Below are 23,285 nucleotides of genomic sequence, written 5' to 3'. Positions count from 1 at the left end.
CACGTAGGCTGAAATGTGACCACGACTGATTGGTCATCAGAGCTGTCTGTCAGGGAACATTTCCGGTTAGGTTAGGAGCCGCCTACCCACACTGCTGAGCCAATCAAATCATCCCAAAATGTATGCTGATAATAATAATAATAATAATAATAATAATAATAATAATAATAATAATGATATTATTATTATTATTATTATTATTATTATTATTATTATTATTATTATTATTATTATTATTGTTACAATGATTTGTACCACAGATTCCTGATCCAGCGGACTATTGTCTGCCAAAAATAATAACAAAGGTATAGGTCATTTATTTCAGAGTGATATTGTTTGTGTGCCTTATGTTGTCAACTACTGGAACAACCTTTTAAAAGACCTCAAGTGGAAGAACATCTGGACTCTACCCTATAAGTATCTTTTGACAAACAAATTAAGAGAAGTATCCTTTAAAATCCTTCACAGATATTATCCAGCAAGTCATTATCTTGTTAAGTTTAAACAGGACATCAATGTAAACTGTTCATTCTGTGATGTTACTCCCAGAAACTCTTCTTCATCTATTCTGGCACTGTGACCATAGCAAAAGGCTGTGGAAGGACTTGAGTAGATTCATTATTGATAATATTGATTATCAATAATGTTTACCTGATTTTATTCTATGTCTAGAGAATGTCTTGTTTGATTTCCATAAAGGTAACAGTAAAATAAATTAAAATTATATCATTAATCTGATTATTCTCTTATAGCTAAATTTCATATACATAAATCCAAATTTAGTAAATCTAAACCTTCATTTTTTTTTGTATTTGAACATGAAACCCAACAATACATTAGATTGATTCTCTCCTCTGGAAACAAAAAAAGCTATTAAGAGGGTAACTTTATGCACCTCCTTTAATATATTTATCTAAATGTTTATTTCCCCAGGCTTTGTGCATGTATAATGTTTATCCCCTGGCATCTGTTATTTTGTCTTGTTGTTCTTCTAATAGATTTGCACATCTCTTTGTAATTAGACCGGTATGTCCGGTTAGTGAACTAAAGAAAAGAGAAAAAAAAAGAAAAAAACAGAAGACCGTTTGTTGTGAATGCAACATGATGAGGAAGGTGACGTCAGCTCCAGTCAGTGCGTCGGTGTGAAGGGCAGCAGGTGCGTCAGGTAGACCTTCATACCCGGAAGGAAAGACTTTAAAGCAGCCACTCCGTTAACAGGTAAGCAACTAAACGCCTAATAACACACGGTATAGTGTAGAATGACTATTTAGATGTATTTGTACATTAAAATGTTGTTAGTTTTATCAGATTTAATCTGTAAAAGCTTCTGAATGAATGACTACTAGACTCTATAACTAATGTACTAATGATATAATGAGTTATATGCCTGGTTACCAGTCAACACAACATGAAGCGCATTGATGGATTTATGATATAGCAAGACACAGACATATGAAGCCTATAGATGTGGAGTAAGAAAGTGTTTAGAGGTGTATTTCACTGTGCTCCTGTGGTATGTGTTGCTGCTCAGTGATTCTTAACTAGGGGTCCTAGAGGGAGATCCAGGGTGTCCCCAGAAATATGGGGGATACTGGTGGTTTTTCATTATTTAATTTACGATATAGGACTCATAAGAGTGTCTATTCTGATCACAGGTTTTACTTCCTCCAGTTATCTCCTCAACTGTAGTTGACAACTATAGAATTCTGGTCTTAATCATATCAATCATATCATCAATCATATCTAACAACCAAATTCTTTTTAGATGGAGGTCCCTGAAAATAAAATAGAGGCAGGGCCGGCTCAAGGCAAAGGCCATATAGGCGGTTGCCTAGGGCTACACCTCCTGGGGGGGCACTGGTCGCCCTATAAAAAAATAATAATAATAATTTAAAAAAATATATATATATATATATTATATATATATATATATATATATATATATATATAATATATAATGATTATTAATTATATAATTAAAATAAGCATAATTATAATATTGCGCCCTTCCTCATTTTCTGTATTGAGGTAACAAATGAACAAATTATGAAAGAAAGAAAGAAAGAAAGAATGAAAGAAATACACTTCTCACCCCTGTAACTCTCATACTTCTTCATCTGCCCAATATCAGGGACCAACTGTTTATTTATATTATAATAAATACAGTTATTTATGAAAATAAAAATCTTAGTTTTTGTCTTAAAACCATGGTGATGTCTGATGTGTGTTGCGGTTTACAGGATTATAGGGTTCAGGTTCCAACCCAAGAGCGACTCCCTTAATCAAACAACATTTGACCCCACAGGTATGTTCATGCAGAATGTCCTACAATACGTTTTTTCTTTTTTTTTTCTGATGAGCCACTGTTCACTACAGAATATATATTCACAAGTCTGTTCCAAAGTCGAAACATCTAGAGGTTCCCATCCTATATCACCACTGAGAGACAAAACTGGTGTACAGTCGAATAACATTTTATATCGATCGTGGCCTCATTAGTGTCCTCTGCTCTAAAGGTTCCAATAAACTCACAGTACCTATCGATATGATTTCAGATTGGATTCATTTGTTTTTTTTACCACATAGCTGCTGTCTTTTCCACGTTCAAATAACAATGCATCACGATTCAAGATGAACTTTATTGTCATTCATGCTATTTACATGGCAAGTGCATAGCAGAATGAAATTATGTTGCATCTGGCTCCCAAGTGTAATAAAAAAAAAGTGCTAACAAGAGTAAATGTAAGAAGTTAATAAAGTTAATAATCAATGTTGTTCTGTGTCAATCCAAACTTGAGCTGTGAGCTCAGTGCTGCTTTCTGTGTGTGTTTCCGTGTGCAGACAGAGCAGAGCGATGGAGCCGAGAGACCTGCAGCAGGAGTTGGTGGATAAGTTCAACCATGTGCTCTCCAGACAGCACTTGTTCCAGTCTGACTGGGACATCGCCTCTTTTGCAGTCTTCTTCATCTTCATTGGTGAGTGGAGTTAGAGAACTGGATTTTAGAGGCAAGGACGTTCTATAACACTCCATCAGGGTCCATATTCATAAACTAAACTAAATATAATATACAACTAAACATTTTTTTTTTTTACTGAGGGCAAATGCTAAATATAAATGGAAGCAACATTCCCCACTACCCCTCTCCATCAACCCAGACCCCCACCCCTGATCAGCAATTAACAGAATTAAGAGTACTACAAAAATATATCCAACATAAAAAGCAGATTGAGCAGGACTAATACAAGAAAAGTAGAAACACAAACATCTGTACAAAAAGTACAGTAGGAAGTAGAACGTAGCTCTAAATCCTCTCGATATTAATGATTTTTTTTAATGAGGTTTATCTATGTGTTTTCAGGTATGATTCTGCTGCTGGTCATCCTGGTCCTCATCCGCTGCTGCTGCTGCTGCTGCTGTGATGACGAGAAGGTGAACTCACACATATGAGAGCTGAAGGAAAACACACACACACACACACACACACACACACACACACACGTAGTGAGGTGCTGACTCAAAGGCAGAAATTAAAGAAAAAATGGGAAAGCTGAACAATCAGAGCTGCGATGCAATCTGACATTGTTTTAAGTCTGTTACTCGTCTCTTTAATGTGACATTTTTAGGATTTTTTCAAACTTTTTGCTGTTTTGTTTTTAAGTCTTATACTGCCATCTCGGCCCCTTGGAAAAGAGTTTTTTAAATTGCAACGGTTACCATCCCTGCTAAATAACGGCTAAAGGTGCTAAACGCGAAATTCAGAGCATTTTGTATTGCCTCTCAATGGCTCTCAACATGGCGACGGCTGAGCTGGTGGCTCGCAGTTAATGATGCTAACAGCGCACAGTGCAAACATCGGTAACAATGCTGACAGAACAGTAATCCCGTTCCACGGAACTAAGAACCTTTTGAGGACCAGGGTCTAAATTTAGTCCCGGGGACATTTTCCCGGTTGGGGGGGTAGTAATTTCTGAAAGCAGCAGTAAATATCGTCACAGTGAGATAAAATGTTTTTTTTTTTATCACGCACGGCCGGCCCGGCTATGTAAACACAGCACAGAGAAACTCAGATTCCAATTCACACAGAGGGAGAGAGACTTCATTCTCTGCTCAGGTAGACATTACTCCTCTATATCTTTACATAGACAATAGTTGTTGATGGTATATTCATGCTCTGAATGTCAGATAGAGAACGTTTAAATAAAAGAAATGGTTGTAAAGATTGATGTTTGGGCACACTTACCTTAACTAACATGTCATATTAACCAGGACAGATCAGATTCAGAGCTCCGAGCAATCAGCTTGAAAGACATGTCAGAAGCCTATGCACAAAACCACTCCCTATTTATTAAATAGTGTGCAGTATTTAACCCTCCATCCCTGTTATTTGAATGTCCGCATTTGGAATGCAAATTTATATAGTGCGTCAAAATTCCCTCAATGGAACAAAAAAGTTAAGGTCCATGGCACGTACACTACTTTTTGCTCTCACCTCATCATCCCGTATGTATGGAAGACAGGACCATTCTTAAATGTATTCCTGGCGTCCTTATTGCAGACGTTTAACCACCTTACAGAGAGAGAGAGAGAGAGATCCTGTCATGTAGTGAAATGAACTGAAATTGAGCAGAGGTCATTTAGGACCATGTACTCTGATGATGATGATAGTGCTTTATGCTTCCTCAACAGCCCCGGAGACGGAAGGTCGGCGTGGAGAACATGGCTCTGGAGCCCTGACGGCTCAACTGCACTCATCAAGTATTGTGAAGGTTGATGAAGCCAGAAGAGTCTTACTAATAACTTTTGTGCCAAAGCTTTGATTTTACTGTCACCAGTCTGTTAGCAAATTTAGTCCACTTGCACATAGAATGAATCGTTGCTCACGAGTCCTTCACTACCCAGTTATAGAAATCTAACACACGTGATCTTTTTGACTGTTTTTGTCACTGCTGTGTGGGGTTTGTCGCTAGGATACCACCGAGGAGCTGGAACACTCAGCATACCTCTGTAGATTTGCATGTCACTTCCTCTTATTTTGTTTGTTGAAAGAAATTTGTTTTACTTAGTAATAAATATATAAATAATAAACATGTCAACGTTGCTTTATTTAATGTATCGGTTTATTTCTTCTCATCATGACTATGTTCATTTATGGAGTCCTTGTTCTAGCAAACAGACACAATGACATTTGTAGAGGACAAAGTACGCAGAATCACATGAGGGCATAAATCAGGAGGTAGATGTGTTTGTGTTTACAGACTGGATCACGCAGGGCTGTAAACTGATGCTGCCCTGCTCTCTCTCTGTCTGTAATCTGTCACTCCTTTAGGAAAGCTAGAGTCGTGTTTCAACACAACATACAGATCCCAACTTTAAGATGTCACGTCATTTCACTTCACTGCTCTGTTCACTCTTTTAGACAAAGTCCTTCCTTGTCAATTCACCAGCATGTTTGTGTGCAGAGAGATCATTAACTCGTGCTCACTGCCCTGGAGAAATGCATCCCATTGTTGTTTTCAGAATAATGTAAAGCATTACTCTGCATCTGCCCAACTTACAGGTATAACATGTAACACACAACATTCAAAGTTGGAGAGAGAGAGAGAACAGCTATGGTCGAGTGAGCTATAGAGTGAATGAGGAGAGGGAGCGGCGTTAGTGAGAACAAAGCACTGAATCAGAGAAATAAAATGTTATTGCTTAGGGATACCGATACCAGTATCGGGTCCGATACTGTGCTCTTGTACTCGTACTCGCAAAATGGCTCTGATACAACGGCACCGATACCACTTTACAGCAGTGTGACGCTAACCTCTCGTCACCATCTTTCGGGTCCTCACGCTCCACCTCCCCTGCGGTGCGAGACGGGCTGGTGGTGCGCCCGACCCCGCTGGGCCGGGATCCCACCTCAGCTGGCGCGTGCCAGCCCTCACTTTCATTGTGCCACGGGGTTTTGCTTGCACCCTCTGACTCGTGCGTGCGTTAGACTCCTTGGTCCGTGTTTCAAGACGGGTCGGGTGGGTTGCCGACATCGCCGCAGACCCCTGGCGCCTTTTACGTAGGCAGCGGCACGACGCGGTCGACAGTCACACCGGGAGCAGGGGGCCCCGTCCCTCCCCGGTGGGGAGAGAGGGGCGCAGCGAGCCCTTTGTCCACGGTGCGGCGAGGTTCAGGCGGGGAGCACTGGAAAGCTGCGGCCACGAGCCACTTTCGCCCCGAGCCTTTCCAAGCCGACCTAAAGCCGGTCGCGGCGCACCGCCACGTATGCAGGACTCCCCAGCCTGCCGTGTGTCGCTCACACCCTCAAGCTGGCTGTTAACAAGGGTTTTTTGGCACAGAGAAGTACTCGTATCGGTACTCGGTATCGGCGAGTACCCAAATGTAAGTACTTGTACATGGTCTGAAAAAAAGTTGTATCGGTGCATCCCTATTATTGCTGAAGCCCAGAAATGTCCCGAACACAGCAAAAATAACAAGAAAAGAGAAAATCCTGCAGGATCTCTGCGGATACAGACACCACCACACACTTCTAGTGGAGCAGAAGTGATGATTGAGAGGGATTTATTTAGAATCCGTCTATAAATAGTTGCTTTTTTTTTTAATACCTTTAAAACTAGAATTACCACCTCATGGTTGTACGCCTTCGCCAACCGGTCTAGTGTCAGTTTACATCCACGTCTGTCCAAAATGTCAACACTTCATAATTTCATCCTGTTAGACATTTGTGTGAAATTATCACAATTAGCATATGAAGCCCCAAAGTGTTCAATATTGAATAAATAATGCTAATAAAAATGCTGCTGACACATGCATCATTATTCACACACACAGCGTGAACAGTTTAATGAGACATCTTTATATATATAGCTTCACTGCAGCAGACAGCAAGGGAAGGTCAACAGGGACAGAATATTGTTTAGAATATTTTTATTGCACAGATGTCAGATAAATAATTTCCACATTTTATATGATAAGCAGCTATTTTTTAAAATAGATTAACACTTATTGGAATGAAGTCATTTGTTCATGATTGGATTAGTGTTTGGTTCACAGGGAATCAACAACACAAGTGCAAAACGTGTTTAAATAAATAGAAACGTAGAGCAGACAAACACTTGAAATCAGCATGACATGACAAGTAGCTTATCATTTAGACATACAGTATCCATGCAGTTACAAACAGGGTATGTGAGCTCTGTCATTTCCACCAAATGGGGCAATAAACAATAACAAAAAAACAGCAAAAAAAAAGAAAACAAAGCAGTAGCCCAGCTCCAATGTCCACCCTAATGCCACGTTTATGTCATATCGTCATATTCAAACTTGTGATAAGCACTCGTGTAAAAAGCTCCGATATATCCAACTTGGCACTTAAAGGCGCAGTGTGCAGGATTTCAGGGGATCTACAGTATTAGCAGAAATGGAATTTAATATTCATAACTATGATTTCATTAGTGTATAATCACCTGAAACTATGAATCGTGTTTTCGTTAGCTTAGAATGAGCTGTTTATATCTACACAGGGAGCGGGTCCTCTTCACGGAGTCCGCCATGTTTCTACAGTAGCCCAGAACGGACAAACCAAACACGTGATTTTACGTTACCCGAAGGCCACCGTAGTTCTGCAACAAGCTTGGAAAGGGAGTGTTGAGCAGAGGGGTATCCAGTTGGTTACAATCTGCAACCTCACCACTAGATGACACAAAATCCTACACACTGGACCTTTAATAATACGGACGTGCGTGAAAACCAAATTTTAAAACCCAAATGTAATGGATATGGTGTTATGTTGTCAATTACGGAAGGGCGGACATAGGAACTGGTCCACAAACAGATGACCGTCCAGTATCATCTGACACCAGCATGTTGGCATTCCTTAAAAGATCACAGTGGGAAATGCTTTCCTAATACTACTGATCTCCTCACAGCTAAGACTTTTTGTCCCTGCAACAAATACTGTTGCATTCCCCATAAACTGTGCTTTAAACTTGAATTTACATATAGTGAGCATGATTATGGAATTAGTGAAACTGAAATAAATTCTCAGATTAAAGGCTTTTTTCTAAAAGCAGTGAGTAGTGTCATCTAGGGGATCGTGTCCAGATACAGCAGGTGGATGTACAGTTGATGCACAGAATAAAGGATTACTCCAGTGATTTTGCACTTCCATAAAGTTACGGGATTTACAACAGACAGATTACATAAGAATGGCCAAAACTGACTTTTAGTTCCTAATAAAAGGTCCAACACACTCTAACACATTCCATAGTGCAACTCAACAATATCGCTCGTTATGCCAGGATCAGACTACACAATATTTTTGACGGTTACGACGGTACACAATGTCAAATTAGACGATTGAGAGTCATAAATTCTTGTTGTGACTTGGCCGCGACACATGACAGACTACACGTCGGTCCCCTGTTCCGACAATACATGGTCTCCCGGCTTGATATACAGGCTTACCGGGGCTCAAGCCCGACCATGTAAAGGGGCCCACGAGGCTCCGGGGGAAAACAATAAAAATATAATTCACAGGGAGAAGCGAAAGCGGGCTCGCAAAGGGATGCTCCATGCGCAAAGACGCAACGGCGGTGGAGTTTTTTTACTCCGACACAATCAGATTGAATATCCTACCGCGAGGTCCGGCAGCAGTTGCGCTGGGAAGGTCCGATGACATCATTCTGCATAATAAGTAGCCATGTGCTTCTGTTTACAGCTGTGTGCGTCCGTGCTCAGCCGGTCAAATTCAGACGTGATGGAACACGTTGTGGAAAGCAAAAAAAATAAAAAATTAAACATGCTAGTAGACTTTCTGTCGGGACATCGAAAAGGCGTCCCAGACGCGGCATCGGTTTTCGTATACTATGACGCACTACACGAGATAAAACGATCGATTGTCACACACGACACTCATTTATCGTTCCCGTTCTGGGCAGATCTGAACACAGCAATTGTACTCGAGCGCGGACCGCACCGAGACTGTTTAGTAGAGGAAGCGGTCTCAGTCCGGGTCACACAAATGAATTCTCAAGCGGTTCGTTTGTGTTGGGAATGTGATCCGATCTCAATCTTACCCAACTACAAAGGCATACTCTGCAAGTTTGACATACAGTACATGGCTCCCGTAGCCAGGTGAGCTTTGCATTCTGGGATGCAAATGAGTGAAATCAAGTGTTGTTAGCAGCTGACTGCCCTGGACCAGCAACTAGGTACATTGCCTTCTTGATATGTGGGCAGACCTTCCTCCTCCTACGTTTACTTTCTGACATATCTAACCAATGAGCGGTGAGAATGTTCTCACTTCAATTTTTTTCTGTTTGAAAAAAAACCCCAAACACAACAATTCACCAACTCATCCAGTGATTCGGACCTGAGCCAACCAGTGATCCTTTTGACAACACCCCCAGAGAATACTCATGTGATGTCACTTGAGTTATTACCATGACTACAAAACTGACTTTGACGTGTAAAATTGGTGGAGTGCTGTTATAGTGCCGTTATTCTGAGGGAACTCAGCGTCTTTCAGAAAGAAAACCAACGTGTGACCACTGTGACCTCTTAGTACTGCTTCGTCTCCCAACCCTGAGTGCACAAATTAAGTGATCCACACAACGACACGGCTCAGATGATAACTTTGGGGATAAGAACCAGATAAATACTCGGTAAGTACTAAGTTGCTTGAACGTAACAAATAATTAAAAATAAATTCTAATAACAAATCAGCAACATTCATTCATTCATTGAGAAGTTCAAGTCAGTGCTGTGAGATGCAACATACACACACACACACACATACACATACATACACACACACATCAGAGGGATGTCAGTCAGCTGGGCTGACACAACTGGGAATATTCATATCTCTCGGGCTTTGATTGGCTCCTTCAGCTAATCATGCAACACTTGGAACTGAAAGACTGGATGATAAATAAATATACAGTGTATATATATATATATTTATACAAAACAAATAGAACCCTTCCCAGGATGTCCCTTACACTTGTGTGGTTGGTTTGGGTCAGCGCGATCTCTAGAGGATGGACGGGAGGTGGGTTAGAAAGGTCTGTAGTTCCAGAAACTGGAGAAGACGGATATCTGCAGGGATGGGAGGGCAGGAGAGGATTAGTTACATTTACATACATGCAAAGTCAATTTTCTACCAATCAACTGGTCAAAGCTTAAATAAACCTGTTTAGCCATATACAACAACAACACCACACTCACCATTGATGGCACCACTGTTTCCCCCTCCTCCCAGGCACGCAACCTCAGTGTTCTATTTGATCCCACCCTCTCCCTTGAGCCCCACACCCGCCTAGTTGTCAGAATCTCCTTCTATCACCTGCGCATTATCGCTAAGATCAGACCCTCTCTCGCACGCCCTGCTGCCGAGAGGCTTATCCACGCCTTCATCTCCTCCTGCCTCGACTACTGCAACTCTCCTGTACGGCATAAGCACTACCTCCATCAATAGACTCCAACTGGTCCAGGACGCAGCTGCCCGACTCCTAACTCACATCAAATCATGGCACCACATCACCCCTAAAAGTCCTAAAAGACCGCCACTGGCTCCGAGTGTAGTGATTTCCTTTTTGGTGAATATAGGCCACCGTACCTTGCATGTGTATCTAAGGCAATGCTAGTGAATGTATGAAAAAAAAGACTTTGGGGTAGAAGTTAACTACGACTCCCAAGGTACATTTCAGCAAGAAACATCCAATTTTGAAAAATCCTGTTGATAAAAGGGATCCTGATAAAACCCCCTAATAATAACCCTTCAACAATCTGCAGCTGAAATCAAGTCACTTTTAATTTCTTGGTCAGTTTTGGATGAATTCAGCAACTGTAACGCTGTCTTTTGTTCCCAGTTGCAACAACGAAGGAACATTTGAAATGGGAGTACAGAGTGAGGAAAAACAGTTGTGGGAACAGCCGCCCCTCTGACTTCACAACTGCTCTCAACTGCTCACTGCTCACAACTCCAATGTTAATATTAAAAAAATGATTGATTAGTGCAGCTTTAAGAAGTCGTGTCACTTCAAGATTTGTCGAGTGAGAATGTAACGCTCAGAGAGACACCCACCTTGTCCTTGAGCTGCTGACAGAGCTGCAGCGAGATGGTGAAGAATACCAGCGTATCGTTAAGCCAGGGCACCACACACTCCACCTTGTGAACGTGGCTCACCTCAAACCGGTTGTGGTTGAGCTCGCTGTGGAGGAAAGAGACGTTAAAGGGGCCTCAGAGATACACCTGCTAAATGTGCTACAGTCCCTAAAAGAATGTAGGAGTATTTCTATTGTATTTCTATTATAATAGGGGTGTAACGCTTCATCTACTACATCGATGTATCGATTTATATTCCTACGATCCAACTACATCGATAGGTACTCGGCAAGTTGTCCTTCATGGGGGACGTATATCGATTTAAAATCGATTTGCGAGGTAAATAATTGTATTGATACTAAGAATTTGCACCTTGTTTTTAAGCAGGACAAACGTCATATGGATGTATATTGTAGCACTTTTAATAGTAAATAAATGTTGATCGTTACTCCGGTTCGCTCTCCCTGGGTATGACGTCATCGACGTGCGCCAGCAGCAGCGATCTCAGAAAGACGACAACAAAACGAAGCGTGGCCGATGGCGAGAAAGAGCCAGACGAGCGAGAGGTTTTCATGTTTGAGGTTCAGCGTGTTGAAACATTTTTGCTATTGCAAAAGAGGGTGATGTCCTTATTATAAATTGCTCGCTGTTTGCAGAATATTGCACTGCCTTGTATCTTGAGAACTGAAGCAGCGGGTCCTGAAGTTGCACATTTGTATTATTTTCAAATAAAAGGTGTATGTATTTGCCTTTAATCTTTGTGTTTACTTGTTTATATCTATAATTAATTTGTATCGATTTCAAATCATTGAATCGTATCGTGTCGTATCGTATCGCTCTAGATGAGATCTGAATCATAGAAAGTGATATGTATCGTATCTTTGTAAAAACGTACCTTTAAACCCCTATATCATAAGTAATTCTCTTTTTCTTTTCATTAACTATATATATCACTATTTCTTTTAATGTATTCATTATATGTATACAGACAGACAGACAGACAGACAGACAGACTTACAACATTGCTCCTGGGTTGTGCAACACTGAGCTTCCAGCTGGCTTGAAATTCTACCAAGATGAGAGACAAACAGTGAAGCATCAGTCGAACCATGACGCTGTGTGAGGCTTCATATAGTGTTGCAGAGCCACGACGATGTTCTAACCTTAGTGGTGTTGGGAGGCAGCACGTGAAGCTGGTAGACGGTCAGGCACAGTTTGCTCAAGTTGATGTAAAAGTTCACCATCACATCCCCAGGCATGGGAGGAGTGAACATTTTCTAGTGATGGAGGGAGACAAAACAGAACGGAGTGAGCAGAGGAATATGGAACAATGATGTCTTCTTTAGGTGTGTGTCATGTAGTTCGTCCACCAGAGAGCACTGTCAAATGTCCCCCTCAGTAATTATTACACTACATGGCCCAAACTTATGTGGACACGCTAATGTTGCACCCATGCTTGCTGCTATATCAGCCTCCGCTCTTCTGGTTTCAGTCTTTCCGTCAGATGCTGGAACATGGCAGCAGGGAGTACGGGATTTGCTCCCATTCAGACACCTCTACCTCCAACCGTCTGAGAATAACTAATAATAATTCATGTTGAATATGAATACTGTTGTGGGATTATTCCTTATTTCATTGGCTATTTGGGGATTTATACATTATAATTCTATATAAAAGATTTAAAAACGAAGCACTCGAATAGTGATTTGGAGGTCGAATACCATGGCAACGGTCGCAGCTTCAGTGCATTCGGGTCGGCCCTACATAAATGATCAATGCAAAGCACCTCGTGAATGTTTCTATATATCAATGATCCTGCTGATCAGCGGTTCTTTACGGTGAAACACGGCGACTACCAATAGGAAGACACAGACACAGATGGAGGTGCTTGTGGGTGAGATGCTCCCTGAACACCCTCCTAATTCTTCCATCCACGTAGTCCTCACAGTGCCAGTGCATCCATCATGCAGCATTACAGGTGTCACTCTCCGCGATATTGATATGTTTACAGCAATCAGACTGATCGCTTCATAACTTGCCCAAAAAACCCCCAAAAAAACGCAGTGTGTCTCTGTAGGCAACAAAGCGCACTGGAGACACGGCGGTGTGATTGTTCGATCGGATGCTTGTTTTCAGTTTGTCTATTTTTACTGTATCAGTCCCTATCAAATAAGCCATAAATAAATAAATAAAGTCATGTCTACTTGATGATTTATGCACAGTATTGGACATTATTGAAAACAGTTGACGCTCTGTTCTGTAATTCTTTAATGCTATTTGATGTTATCTTGGATTTCCACATACTGATGATGATAATTTCATCAGCTGCGTGCGCTCTACAGCTGACCATGAGTCAGCGCTCCGGGGGTGGAGGGAATGTGATGGTGAGACGGCGCTGATGAAATATTGAGCGGAGTTTGATTTGAGTTGGCTAATACCTTTCAAATTTGCTTATGGAATAGTTATGGCTCAGCAGCACAAATAACACTGCTGGGTCGAATGTTCATGATAAGGTGGATTTATAAGTAACGTGTGATATGAAGTGAAATTAAATGTGCATCGCAGTTTGTTGCGTATGGGGCTGCGTAGCCGCAGACCGGTCAGGGTGCCCGTGTTGACCCGTGTCCACCGCCTACAATGCGCCTACAATGCGCCTACAATGCGCCTACAATGGGCACGTGAGCGTCAGAACTGAACCACGGATCAATGGAAGAAGGTGGCCCGGTCTGATGAATCACGTTTTCTTTTACATCATGTGGATGGCAACGAGTTGGAGGTGTTGACTCGGCCTCCGAATTCTCCAGGTCACGATCCGATGGAGCATCTGTGGGATGTGCTGGACAAACAAGTCCGATCCACGGAGGCCCCACCTCGCAACTTATACAGGACTTAAAGGATCTGCTACTGACGGCTTGGTGCCAGATACCACAGCAGACCTTCAGAGGTCTAGTGGAGTCCATGCCTCGACAGGTCAGGGCTGTTTTGACGGCAAAAAGGGGACCTACTCAATATTAGGCAGGTGGTCATCATGTTATGGCTGATTGATATATTGTTCATCTTCATTATCGGATTTTATCAAAACGATTTCTGCCTCAAAAATCCATCATCAGTCATACTCTGCTCCTTAATGTATTAAAGCAGTGTGTGTGTGTGTATGTGTGTGTGTGTGTGTGTGTGTGTGTCCTGTACCATCAGACCACTGGTGGCCAGCTCAGGCAGCGTCATGGAGGCCGGGGTGGTGAGGCGGTTCCGTGCTCTCGTCAGCTGGAGCATCACGCCGTCCATGAGCTAAATGGCAGTAATAGAGACACAGTGAAACACTGTGGGGTGTGATCCACGTTCAGCTCTGTACTGACTGGAACGGGGCGTGGCTGCCATGAGAAACAGAGGACAGACCTTATTAACCTCAGCGCCAGTCTTGAAGTGGTAGCTGTCATCCCGGCCGCCAAGCAGCAGGAGGGCCTGGTTCACGTGGTTCCTGGCGTCCTGGATCTGATGGATGAACGGAGACGCGAGAGAGGTGAGAACTGTGAGAGGGATGAGTGAGCATTTATACAATTTGCATACAAAAAAAATAACATTTTATATTTAAAGCCAAGATAAGAGAGTATGCCAGACTGTATAAGACATCAGTTATCAATAGACATGGTGAAATGGGCTAAAAGTTGGGTGAGCATTCCTATGGAAGCCCCGTATTCATGCTAGATGACGTTTTGACCTCTCATCAGGCCCTGAAGGACGTATCAGACACCATTCTCTAACCCTGACCTTTAAATCCTACTCTTACCGAAGCAAAGAGCCGTCACTCAGCTGCCCAGTCAGGCCTTATATCTACATCATATCTGCTGAAGCCCGGTTGGCCACCAACTAACATCATCAGCTAACAACATGCTTTCTAACAACAACCAGTGGCCAACATGCTAGTAAAAATGTAATCTGACGGCTGATGACATCATTAATCTGATTACTATAGTTAATTTTGCTATTGTTACAGTGCACAACTGAGCTTCTTGTAAATGAAGGACTTCCACACAGTGAGTGCTTGTATTCGGTCGTGTCTAGAAGGTAACCCACAAGTTGCAAAAACGTGAAAACTCTTGCGAGACTCGTTGCCCCGGCGACAACCCATCCTAACATTAATCATTCATGGTCAAGGCCCAACCTTTCTGTCATTTTAGGTAGTTCTTATCACGCTGATGGATGTTCAAGTGTTCATTCTTCTGATAAATTTGGTTTTAATTTGTTATTTAATGCTATATACAGTTAGGGGGGGGGGTGTGACGTCATGATTGACAGCTGCTCTGAGTGAAGTAGTCGCAGCTGGAGGCTCTGAAATTCTGTCACGACTCAGTTAATCTTTTAAATCTAAAAATTAGGGAAATGTGTCGTGCCAAAAAGACACAGACTGTGATACAATATATTACATTTCTAATGTAATGATTAAACTGCATCATAGCTAACATAGTTTCACACTATGTTCAATTGTTCTATCTTTGTACGGTGTCCTTGGGTGTCCTGAAAGGCACCACCAAATAATATGTATTATTATTATTCTTCATTGTTCTGGTGGCATTCCACCTAGCACACTGTACCTGCTGCAGTTTCCACAGCTTGTCCTCTCTGAACTGAAAGTGTAACACTTGGCTGCTCTTTGCAACCTTCAGGTTTATGTCCTGTTAAGAAAAGCAAAACATTAACCAAGGTTTTTTTTTTTTTCCATTTATCTTAAATCAATGTTTCATTTTCACACGAGGGGAATACGGCCTCAATGAGAACGAGGCAAACTCACGGCCTGGGTCAGAGCCTCTCCCTGCAGAGTCAGCACCCCCTTCACTTGATCCATGCTGCAAAACACCACATCACATTTGGATTTCAACATCATCATCAGAGGAACATTAGGAAAGACAGATTCTGGCAAGGGAAGGTTTTTACAGCGAGTGGAGGAGGAGGGCACCTAATCGGACAGATTACAACACGGAGGAAACGGCCGATCCGTTCGCCCACAGTCACTGAGCAACTGACAGCCACTTCCTCCCACACAAGACATTGTTAAGAAACAGACAGGACCTAATTATTTCACTAAAGAGGAGTCTTTCATGCATTCTGTCCACAGTAACTGTACACCATATAAGAGTTACACTCAGAACAAAACGGTCAGAGGTGGAGTATTACGTTGAGCTGCCGAGGATGAAGTTTTCCTGTTTGAGTTGACTCTCCAGGCCCGGCACCGGCATGGAGAAACGTCTAGACGCCTCCTGTTGATGGCAGAGCAAGCTTACTATTAGAATCCGATCTCCAATCTCAGTGTTTGAGTTGACATTGTAATTGCAATTCTACACACTGAATGTTTCAGATCTATAATTCTACTTCTGGTCTGGTTACAAGGTTGAAAATCCATTACAGCTAGGACTGGGTCAATGCAATACCACTTATTGACTTTCGCTGCTGTCATATGCAGGGCCGGCTTAAAGTGGCAGTAGGCAGTATATTTTTGGCATCATTGGGCAAAAATTCTATAATAACCTTTCAGCATATTGTAATTCAAGTGTTCTGAGAGAAAATTAGACTTCTGCACCTCCTCATGGCTCTGTTTTCAGGCTTTAGAACATCTTCAACAGATCTCAACATGGCGGCGGCGTCACAAACGTTCTCATTTTACAGCTAAACAGTAACCTACAAGATGATTCTGAAAACATTTGAGCTGAGAAATAGGCATTAATGTAACAGAATATTGATTCATATTTGATCAACACTGCCTAGTTTGACCGTTTGGTCGGAGTTCGTGAGTGATTGACATGCGGCTCTCATAGTTGGCAGCTGGACAGCAGACCTCAGATCAGCTCTTACAGCTTGTTTTCCTCCGGTCTGTGAAATCTTGCAGATGCCGTTAGGAGCACCGGAGGACACAGAGGCACATGATTTTTTTCAGGTTACCCGTTTCATGTACTACTGTCAGGATATAGCGACCGTTTTATAAGAATAACTTTTTTCTTTAATTCATATTTGCTCCAATCTCGCCTACTTCAGCTTTAAGGCATGTGCCATACAGGCGTTCGCCTAGGGGGCCACCTTCTGGGGAGCGCTGGTCGCCCCTCTAAAGAAAATTAAATAAAATATAATAAAAAAATGCCAGTGGGCACCCTTCCTCATTTTCTGCATTGAGGTAACAAATGAACAAATAAAGAAAGAAATACACTTTTCACCCTCGTAAATCTCTTTCTCACACTTTTTCATCTTTCCCTGCCAACACTTTGTAGGTCTGTTAGAAACGTGAAGCTCCTCCAGACCCACAGACGACATGATACAACCATGTTCACCGGCTGAGTAGTACTGACCATTACAGGTTAACACATCTCCATGTGTAGAATTGGTGGAATGGCTCTTTAATATTGTGAGCCCTATATACAACATATACATGAGAGGTTAACTTTTACCTTGAGGACATCCTGGAGCTGCTTCAGGACAGCATGAACTTCCTCTTTAAGCAGCCAGTTGAATTCTTCCTCCTGTCAAAAAGTTAAAATAAACATTGAGCTCCTTCGGGGAAACGTCTGTGTGGATGAATACAGGAGCAGCTTCAGCTACAGACTGACACCACGGAGGACTTCCTTCCTCAGTCTCACTGCTGGACACTCACACGAACAAAGATAATCATTATGCACTGTTATCATAAGTCAAACACAACCCCCTTGCTGTTAACGTCCGTTTGTTCTGTTATCACGTCTCCTACTTGTTGTAGTTTATTTTCCATTCATACTCTACTCTACTATACTACAGTAAAGCTGTACAGTTTTTTTTCATAGCTTGCACCGTCAGTCACGTGTTGCTCTGTCATTTGTACTTTGCACCTCACTTTATTCGACAGCTATGCACACTCAGGTGACAGTTTATTGGGTGCACTGAGCTAAAAGAATGCAGTACAATAAAACAGTCCTGCAATAAACAAAGGTTCAAATGTGTGTTTGTGTTTGAGAGAGGTGTTGAAGTGGGGTAGACCCCCCCCACCCCCACAATAACAGACAGAGTTTACTATAGGTCATTTATATTTCATTACTGCAGTTTTTATTCAAAATGTCCTTATTTCTAACGTGTTTTATTGTACAATGTGATGAAAGTTTTATTCCATAATGCCATAATTTTCCCTCAGTCTTTCTCTGTCAATCCAGACAAACAGATTATTTCATTTGGATGAATCCATATGATTATTTATTTCATCATGTCTAAATATTCATTTGATTGATCACTTTGGGGTCTCCATTTGTTCACACCACGAACATTTAAAAATGGAAACATCTTTGACATCATAAAACACTTGGAATAAAGCAGCCTATTTACCATAACCCATGTCAACTTTTGATCATTAATAACCATTTAGCGAGGCATATCATAATGCTTCTGATGTCTTAATGGGGTGGTCAGTTCTTCCAGGCAGAAACTGGTTTATATTTAGTCATGTCATTACAGTAGAAAATATAGCAGAGATCAAAGGCTTAGCCTGGAATTTGTTCATCACAGTGGACATCATCTGCTTCTTGGGCCCTTTAGAGACGGTCAGTGTGAATACTTTTCATTTAAAAGCTTACTGAGAAACTGAGTTCAGTTTGTAGTAGGGCTGTGTATTGGCAAGAATCTGTCGATATGATACGTATCATGATACAGGGGTTGCGATTCAATATATTGCGATACTGTAAGTAAAGTGATATATTGTGATTTTTTTGTATCTAATTTTAGGAAAACTGTCATAGTATAAAGACACACCACTATGTGCATAAAATCTGAGTTAAAAAAAGAACAGTAGGATCTCTATTTGCATTTATGACCCCCATATGAGAACTAAGAGGACTTTAAAGGTTCCATATTGTAAAAAAGTGAGATTTCCATGTGTTTTACATTATAAAGCAGGTTTAAGTGCTATATAAATACTGTTAAACTATCAAAACGCTCAATATACGGAGAAATACACAGCCCGTATTTAGAAATTGTGCGTTTGAAACAAGCCGTTAGGATTTCTGTCCATTTGTAATGTCACAAATATACAATATTTAGACCATTACACGGTTTTAAACGTAAACAATCTAAATGTGTCCCAGTTTATTTCCTGTTGCAGTGTATGTAAATAACATCAGCTGACAGGAAGTAAACATGGACCCAAACTGTTGCCTATCAACGCCATTCCTTTGCAATTCCACTGAAATGCACTAAAACGGAGTGTTTCATACAGAGGGTAAATACAGGCATATTCAGACAGACAGTAGGAGAAAAATAATGTTGTTTTTTTTAACATTACAGCATGTAAACATGTTCTATTAGAAACTCAAAATACAAGTATGAACCTGAAAATGAGCACGATATGGGACCTTTAAGACCTTTAAACACTGCAGCCACCTTGAACTTCTAACCACTGGCGCACTTTACACTTACTTTACACTATACATCCTATATACAACTTTATAGACTGCATTTATTTACATTTATTTATTGTAAATACAACATTTATTTATTGACAGACTGTACACACTATGTTCACTCTATATCTTTTATATATCTATTTATTGTTTGTATTATTTTGTATACCTGTACCTCTCCTGTGTTTCCCTCTGGTTGCTGTTGTTGCTGCTTTGAAACCCTCCGGGGATTCATTTTAGGGGGCGGCAGTAGCTCAGTCCATAGGGACTTGGCTTGGAAACGGAAACGGAAACAAACGGTTGCCGGTTCAAGTCCCCGCATGGACCAAGTACTAAGTGTGAACTGGTAGCTGGAGAGATGCCAGTTTGCCTCTTGGGCACTGCCGAGGTGCCCTTGAGCAACCCAACTGCTCGGGGCGCCTGTCAGGGGCAGCCCCCTCGCTCTGACATCTCTCCATTAATGCGTGTATATAGGTCCTGTTTGTGCATGTGTGTGTATTTCGGGCCTCTGTGTAAAATAACAGAATGAAAAAAATGTAATGATCAATTAAGTGCCTTTCTTCTTTCTTCTTCTAATAAAGGTTCATCTTATCACCGTCCTTGTAACATCACAGCACTACCAAAGGGCACATATACACTGAGAGGGTGCATCTCTATGCAAACGATATTAAGTATTGCCTGTGTTAATCTTTTCATGTAAACCATTCCTAAAAATTGATGTTTTTGAGAATCGATACAGTATCAGAAACGGAAATATCGCAATATTCGATTTTTTCGATATTTTCCTCACAGCCTTAGTTGGTCAGTCACATGATCATGTGTAAGGATCACTCCATGCTTGGTTGTGTTACTAACATATACACAGACAGACGGACAGACAGACTGTAACATCAACATCATAGCACATACACTGAGAGGGTGCATGTCTATGCAAACAATATCAAGTATTGACTGTGTTAATCTTTTCATGTAAACTATTCATAACAAATCGAGTGTTTTTGAGAATCGATACAGTATAAAAAAAAACGAAATATCGCAATATTCGATTTTGTTCGAATATTGAATATCGAATATTTCGATTTATTTTATTTCCCTCACAGCCCTAGTTGATAGTCAGCCACATGATCATGTGTTAGGACCACTACATGCGTGGTTGTGTTACTGACACACAGACAGACAGACAGACAGACAGGCCCATAGTCAACATCGTCACAGAATGACAGTGGCAACAGCGCGAGCCCTGGCTATACAGCACCTGCATCGTAGCGCGCGGATGCACCAGCAGCTACGTCACGTTACTCACGTCCAGCTGCATTATCTTTAATATATCAGCTACAAAGGCCAACACACGATGCATTAACCGACATGACGGGTCGGTCAGTAGAGCAGCTAGCAGACACACAGACACACAGCACTGTGTTGTGTTGTGTTGTGTTGTGTCCCTGCCCACCCAGAGCAGCAGCAGCTGCAGCAGCTTACCAGCACAGCTCTCTCCACCTGACTGGCAGCCGTCATCTTGGGCAGCTCGGACAGAGATCTCTGCGAGTTGAGCATGATGATGAGCAGAAGAACACAGGATGAAAACACTGGATATAACAGGTTAAACCGCGTCCTCTTCTCGGGATGAAGCTCTCTCCTCACTGCCTGCGGGATTAGCGGAGGATCTGTTGCCTTCATGGACTGTCGGGAATAACGCAAACGCTCACATGGACGTCGCAAATCAGCAGCATATACAAACGCACCTTTGTAATCTTTAATTCCAAGCACTCATTATGCTGTATTTGCAATCTCACCTGTTCATTCTGCTATTTGGGCAAACAGCAGTCGCATGTTGCTTGTTATTGATATATATGATACGTCATGCGTTATTAATTCCGACCAAAACACACTATAATGAGGGGAACGTATTTTGCACTTTACGAGGACCAGTGAATGCAGCATTAGGTTGGTCACACGTTCACTATTAACGTGGCCCCGCCCACTCGTCCTTATTTGGTAATACAACTTCCGGCCCGCGTCACACAAACGGATGGTACTCTGCAGCGTTCAGGTGACATGGAAAATATGAAGACATTCCCCCTTCCAATACGTCCACTGTCATGCCTGTACAAATAACTGTATCAACAAGTAAACAAGTCATCTGTAGTGGTTATTAGGGTTCATAACATATTCAAGAAAGTCCGCACAATCTCAGCATATTTCAGTCTTTTTTTTCCATACATAGTGTGAATCTTTCACTCTGAGGATTTACACCGGTATGGATTATTTCAACCGTTTTTGTTTTTTTTAGGTGGAGAGCCACATTAGTTTACTTTAGCCCCTACACCAGGGGTCAGCAACCTGCTGCTCCGGAGCCACATGTGGCTCTTTAGTTCCTCTCCAGTGGCTCCCTGGGGATTTACAAAAATGGAAATGAATAACTGTCTTTTGTTTACATTTTCATTTTCATTTATCATTGTTGTAGGTCTATGGTACGACGGAGTATCAGGGTCACAAAAATAAATCTGAGAATTCAAGAATAAAAAAGTAATGATATTACAAGAATACAGTCATAATATTACGAGAATAAAGTCAGAAGTTTACAAGAAAAAGTCATAATATTATAAAGTAGTAATTTTACGTGTTATTTAATTTTTTTCTCGTAAAGTTATGACTTTATTCTCGTAATCTTACAACTTTTTTTCTCGTAAAGTTATGACTTTATTCTCGTTATATTAAGACTTTTTTCTTGTTATATTATGACTTCTGTCTCGTAATATTATGACTTTATTCTGGAAAACTTTTTTCCCTCAATGTGGCCCTAATACTCTGTAGTACATTTGCACTTTGGCCCTCACTGCATTAGACTTATATACTATATACTTAGACTATAAACTGTGTTGCCTTCATCACAATGCTCAAATGTTTTGCGGCTCCAGACAGATTTTTTATTTTTTTTTTGCCTAAATGGCTCTTTTGATAGTAAAGGTTGCTGACTCCTGCCCTACACACAGAAAGCAGCATTACCGTATTTCATAATAAAAGACAACTGAATAGAACTTCACTGGAATCAGATTTTAATGGCAAAATTAAGGTCAATTAGTTCACAACAAGTGCTTACCCAGTCTGTTGCACCACACAAGATGCATAATAAAACTTAGGCGAATTACATGGGCCCTGGGTACTTGGTTCCACTATTCGCCTAATCACATTGACCGTGGTTATGGTAGATAATCTCACATCTGTCACAGACCCGCCATTTAATATCATTTTGATAAATGTCAATATTCATTTTATGACCAGTGCCTCGAGAGCAGGCTGTGCTCTGGCTGGTGGGTGGTGCTTGATATTACCTTAGCAGATCTCAACATGGCTGCTGGGTCACAAACCTTCTCATTTTACAGCTAAACTGTACACTACAAGACGATTCTGAACACATTTGAGGAGAGAAATAGGCATTACAGTAACAGAATATTGATTCATATTTGATCAGCGCTGCCTAGTTTGACGGTTTGATCGGAGCTTGCGAGTGATTGACAGCTGCTCAGAGACGGCAAGGCTCCAGCTCGGCTCTGATTGGTCGTTTTCCTTCTGGTCTGTGAAATCTTGCAGATGCCATTAAGAGCACCGTAGGACACCCGAGGACACAGAGGAACATCATGTAGCCTACCACTTTCAAGATATAGTGATCGTTTTATAAAAATAACTTTCACTAGTCATTTTTGCTCCATTTCTCTCTGTTCGACATGGCTGGTTTACCTATTCTAGGTAATAGAAGTTGATGCGGAAATGA

The 23,285-nt window shown here is 41.4% G+C and overlaps 2 protein-coding genes across 3 annotated transcripts; one reads left to right on the top strand and one right to left on the bottom strand.

The window, feature by feature from the left end:
• The first annotated feature begins 1,084 nt into the window (after positions 1 to 1,084).
• smim22 (small integral membrane protein 22) lies at positions 1,085 to 5,104 on the top strand. Of its 2 annotated transcripts, XM_037791183.1 has the most exons (5): positions 1,087 to 1,218; positions 2,241 to 2,305; positions 2,842 to 2,975; positions 3,360 to 3,430; positions 4,688 to 5,104. In XM_037791183.1, the coding sequence occupies exons 3-5, from the start codon at positions 2,855 to 2,857 to the stop codon at positions 4,733 to 4,735; spliced, it is 240 nt and encodes a 79-aa protein (XP_037647111.1). In that variant the 5' UTR covers positions 1,087 to 1,218; positions 2,241 to 2,305; positions 2,842 to 2,854; the 3' UTR covers positions 4,736 to 5,104. The 2 variants fall into 2 exon arrangements, with proteins under 2 accessions (XP_037647112.1, XP_037647111.1); XM_037791184.1 differs by lacking the exon at positions 2,241 to 2,305 and having other exon boundaries at positions 1,085 to 1,218.
• A 4,480-nt stretch (positions 5,105 to 9,584) lies between these two features.
• rogdi (rogdi atypical leucine zipper) lies at positions 9,585 to 21,210 on the bottom strand. Its single transcript, XM_037792856.1, has 11 exons — positions 20,993 to 21,210; positions 17,543 to 17,614; positions 16,281 to 16,363; positions 15,898 to 15,952; positions 15,701 to 15,781; positions 14,505 to 14,600; positions 14,298 to 14,396; positions 12,272 to 12,385; positions 12,127 to 12,176; positions 11,088 to 11,214; positions 9,585 to 10,099 (listed from the first exon to the last, which is right to left on the bottom strand). The coding sequence occupies exons 1-11, from the start codon at positions 21,188 to 21,190 to the stop codon at positions 10,058 to 10,060; spliced, it is 1,017 nt and encodes a 338-aa protein (XP_037648784.1). The 5' UTR covers positions 21,191 to 21,210; the 3' UTR covers positions 9,585 to 10,057.
• Positions 21,211 to 23,285: the final 2,075 nt, after the last annotated feature.

This window comes from Sebastes umbrosus, chromosome 14 (assembly GCF_015220745.1).
Source record: "Sebastes umbrosus isolate fSebUmb1 chromosome 14, fSebUmb1.pri, whole genome shotgun sequence".
Classification (NCBI taxonomy): domain Eukaryota; kingdom Metazoa; phylum Chordata; class Actinopteri; order Perciformes; family Sebastidae; genus Sebastes; species Sebastes umbrosus.
The sequence above is the reverse complement of the archived record's forward strand: the minus strand, read 5'-3'. Positions and strand labels throughout refer to the sequence as shown.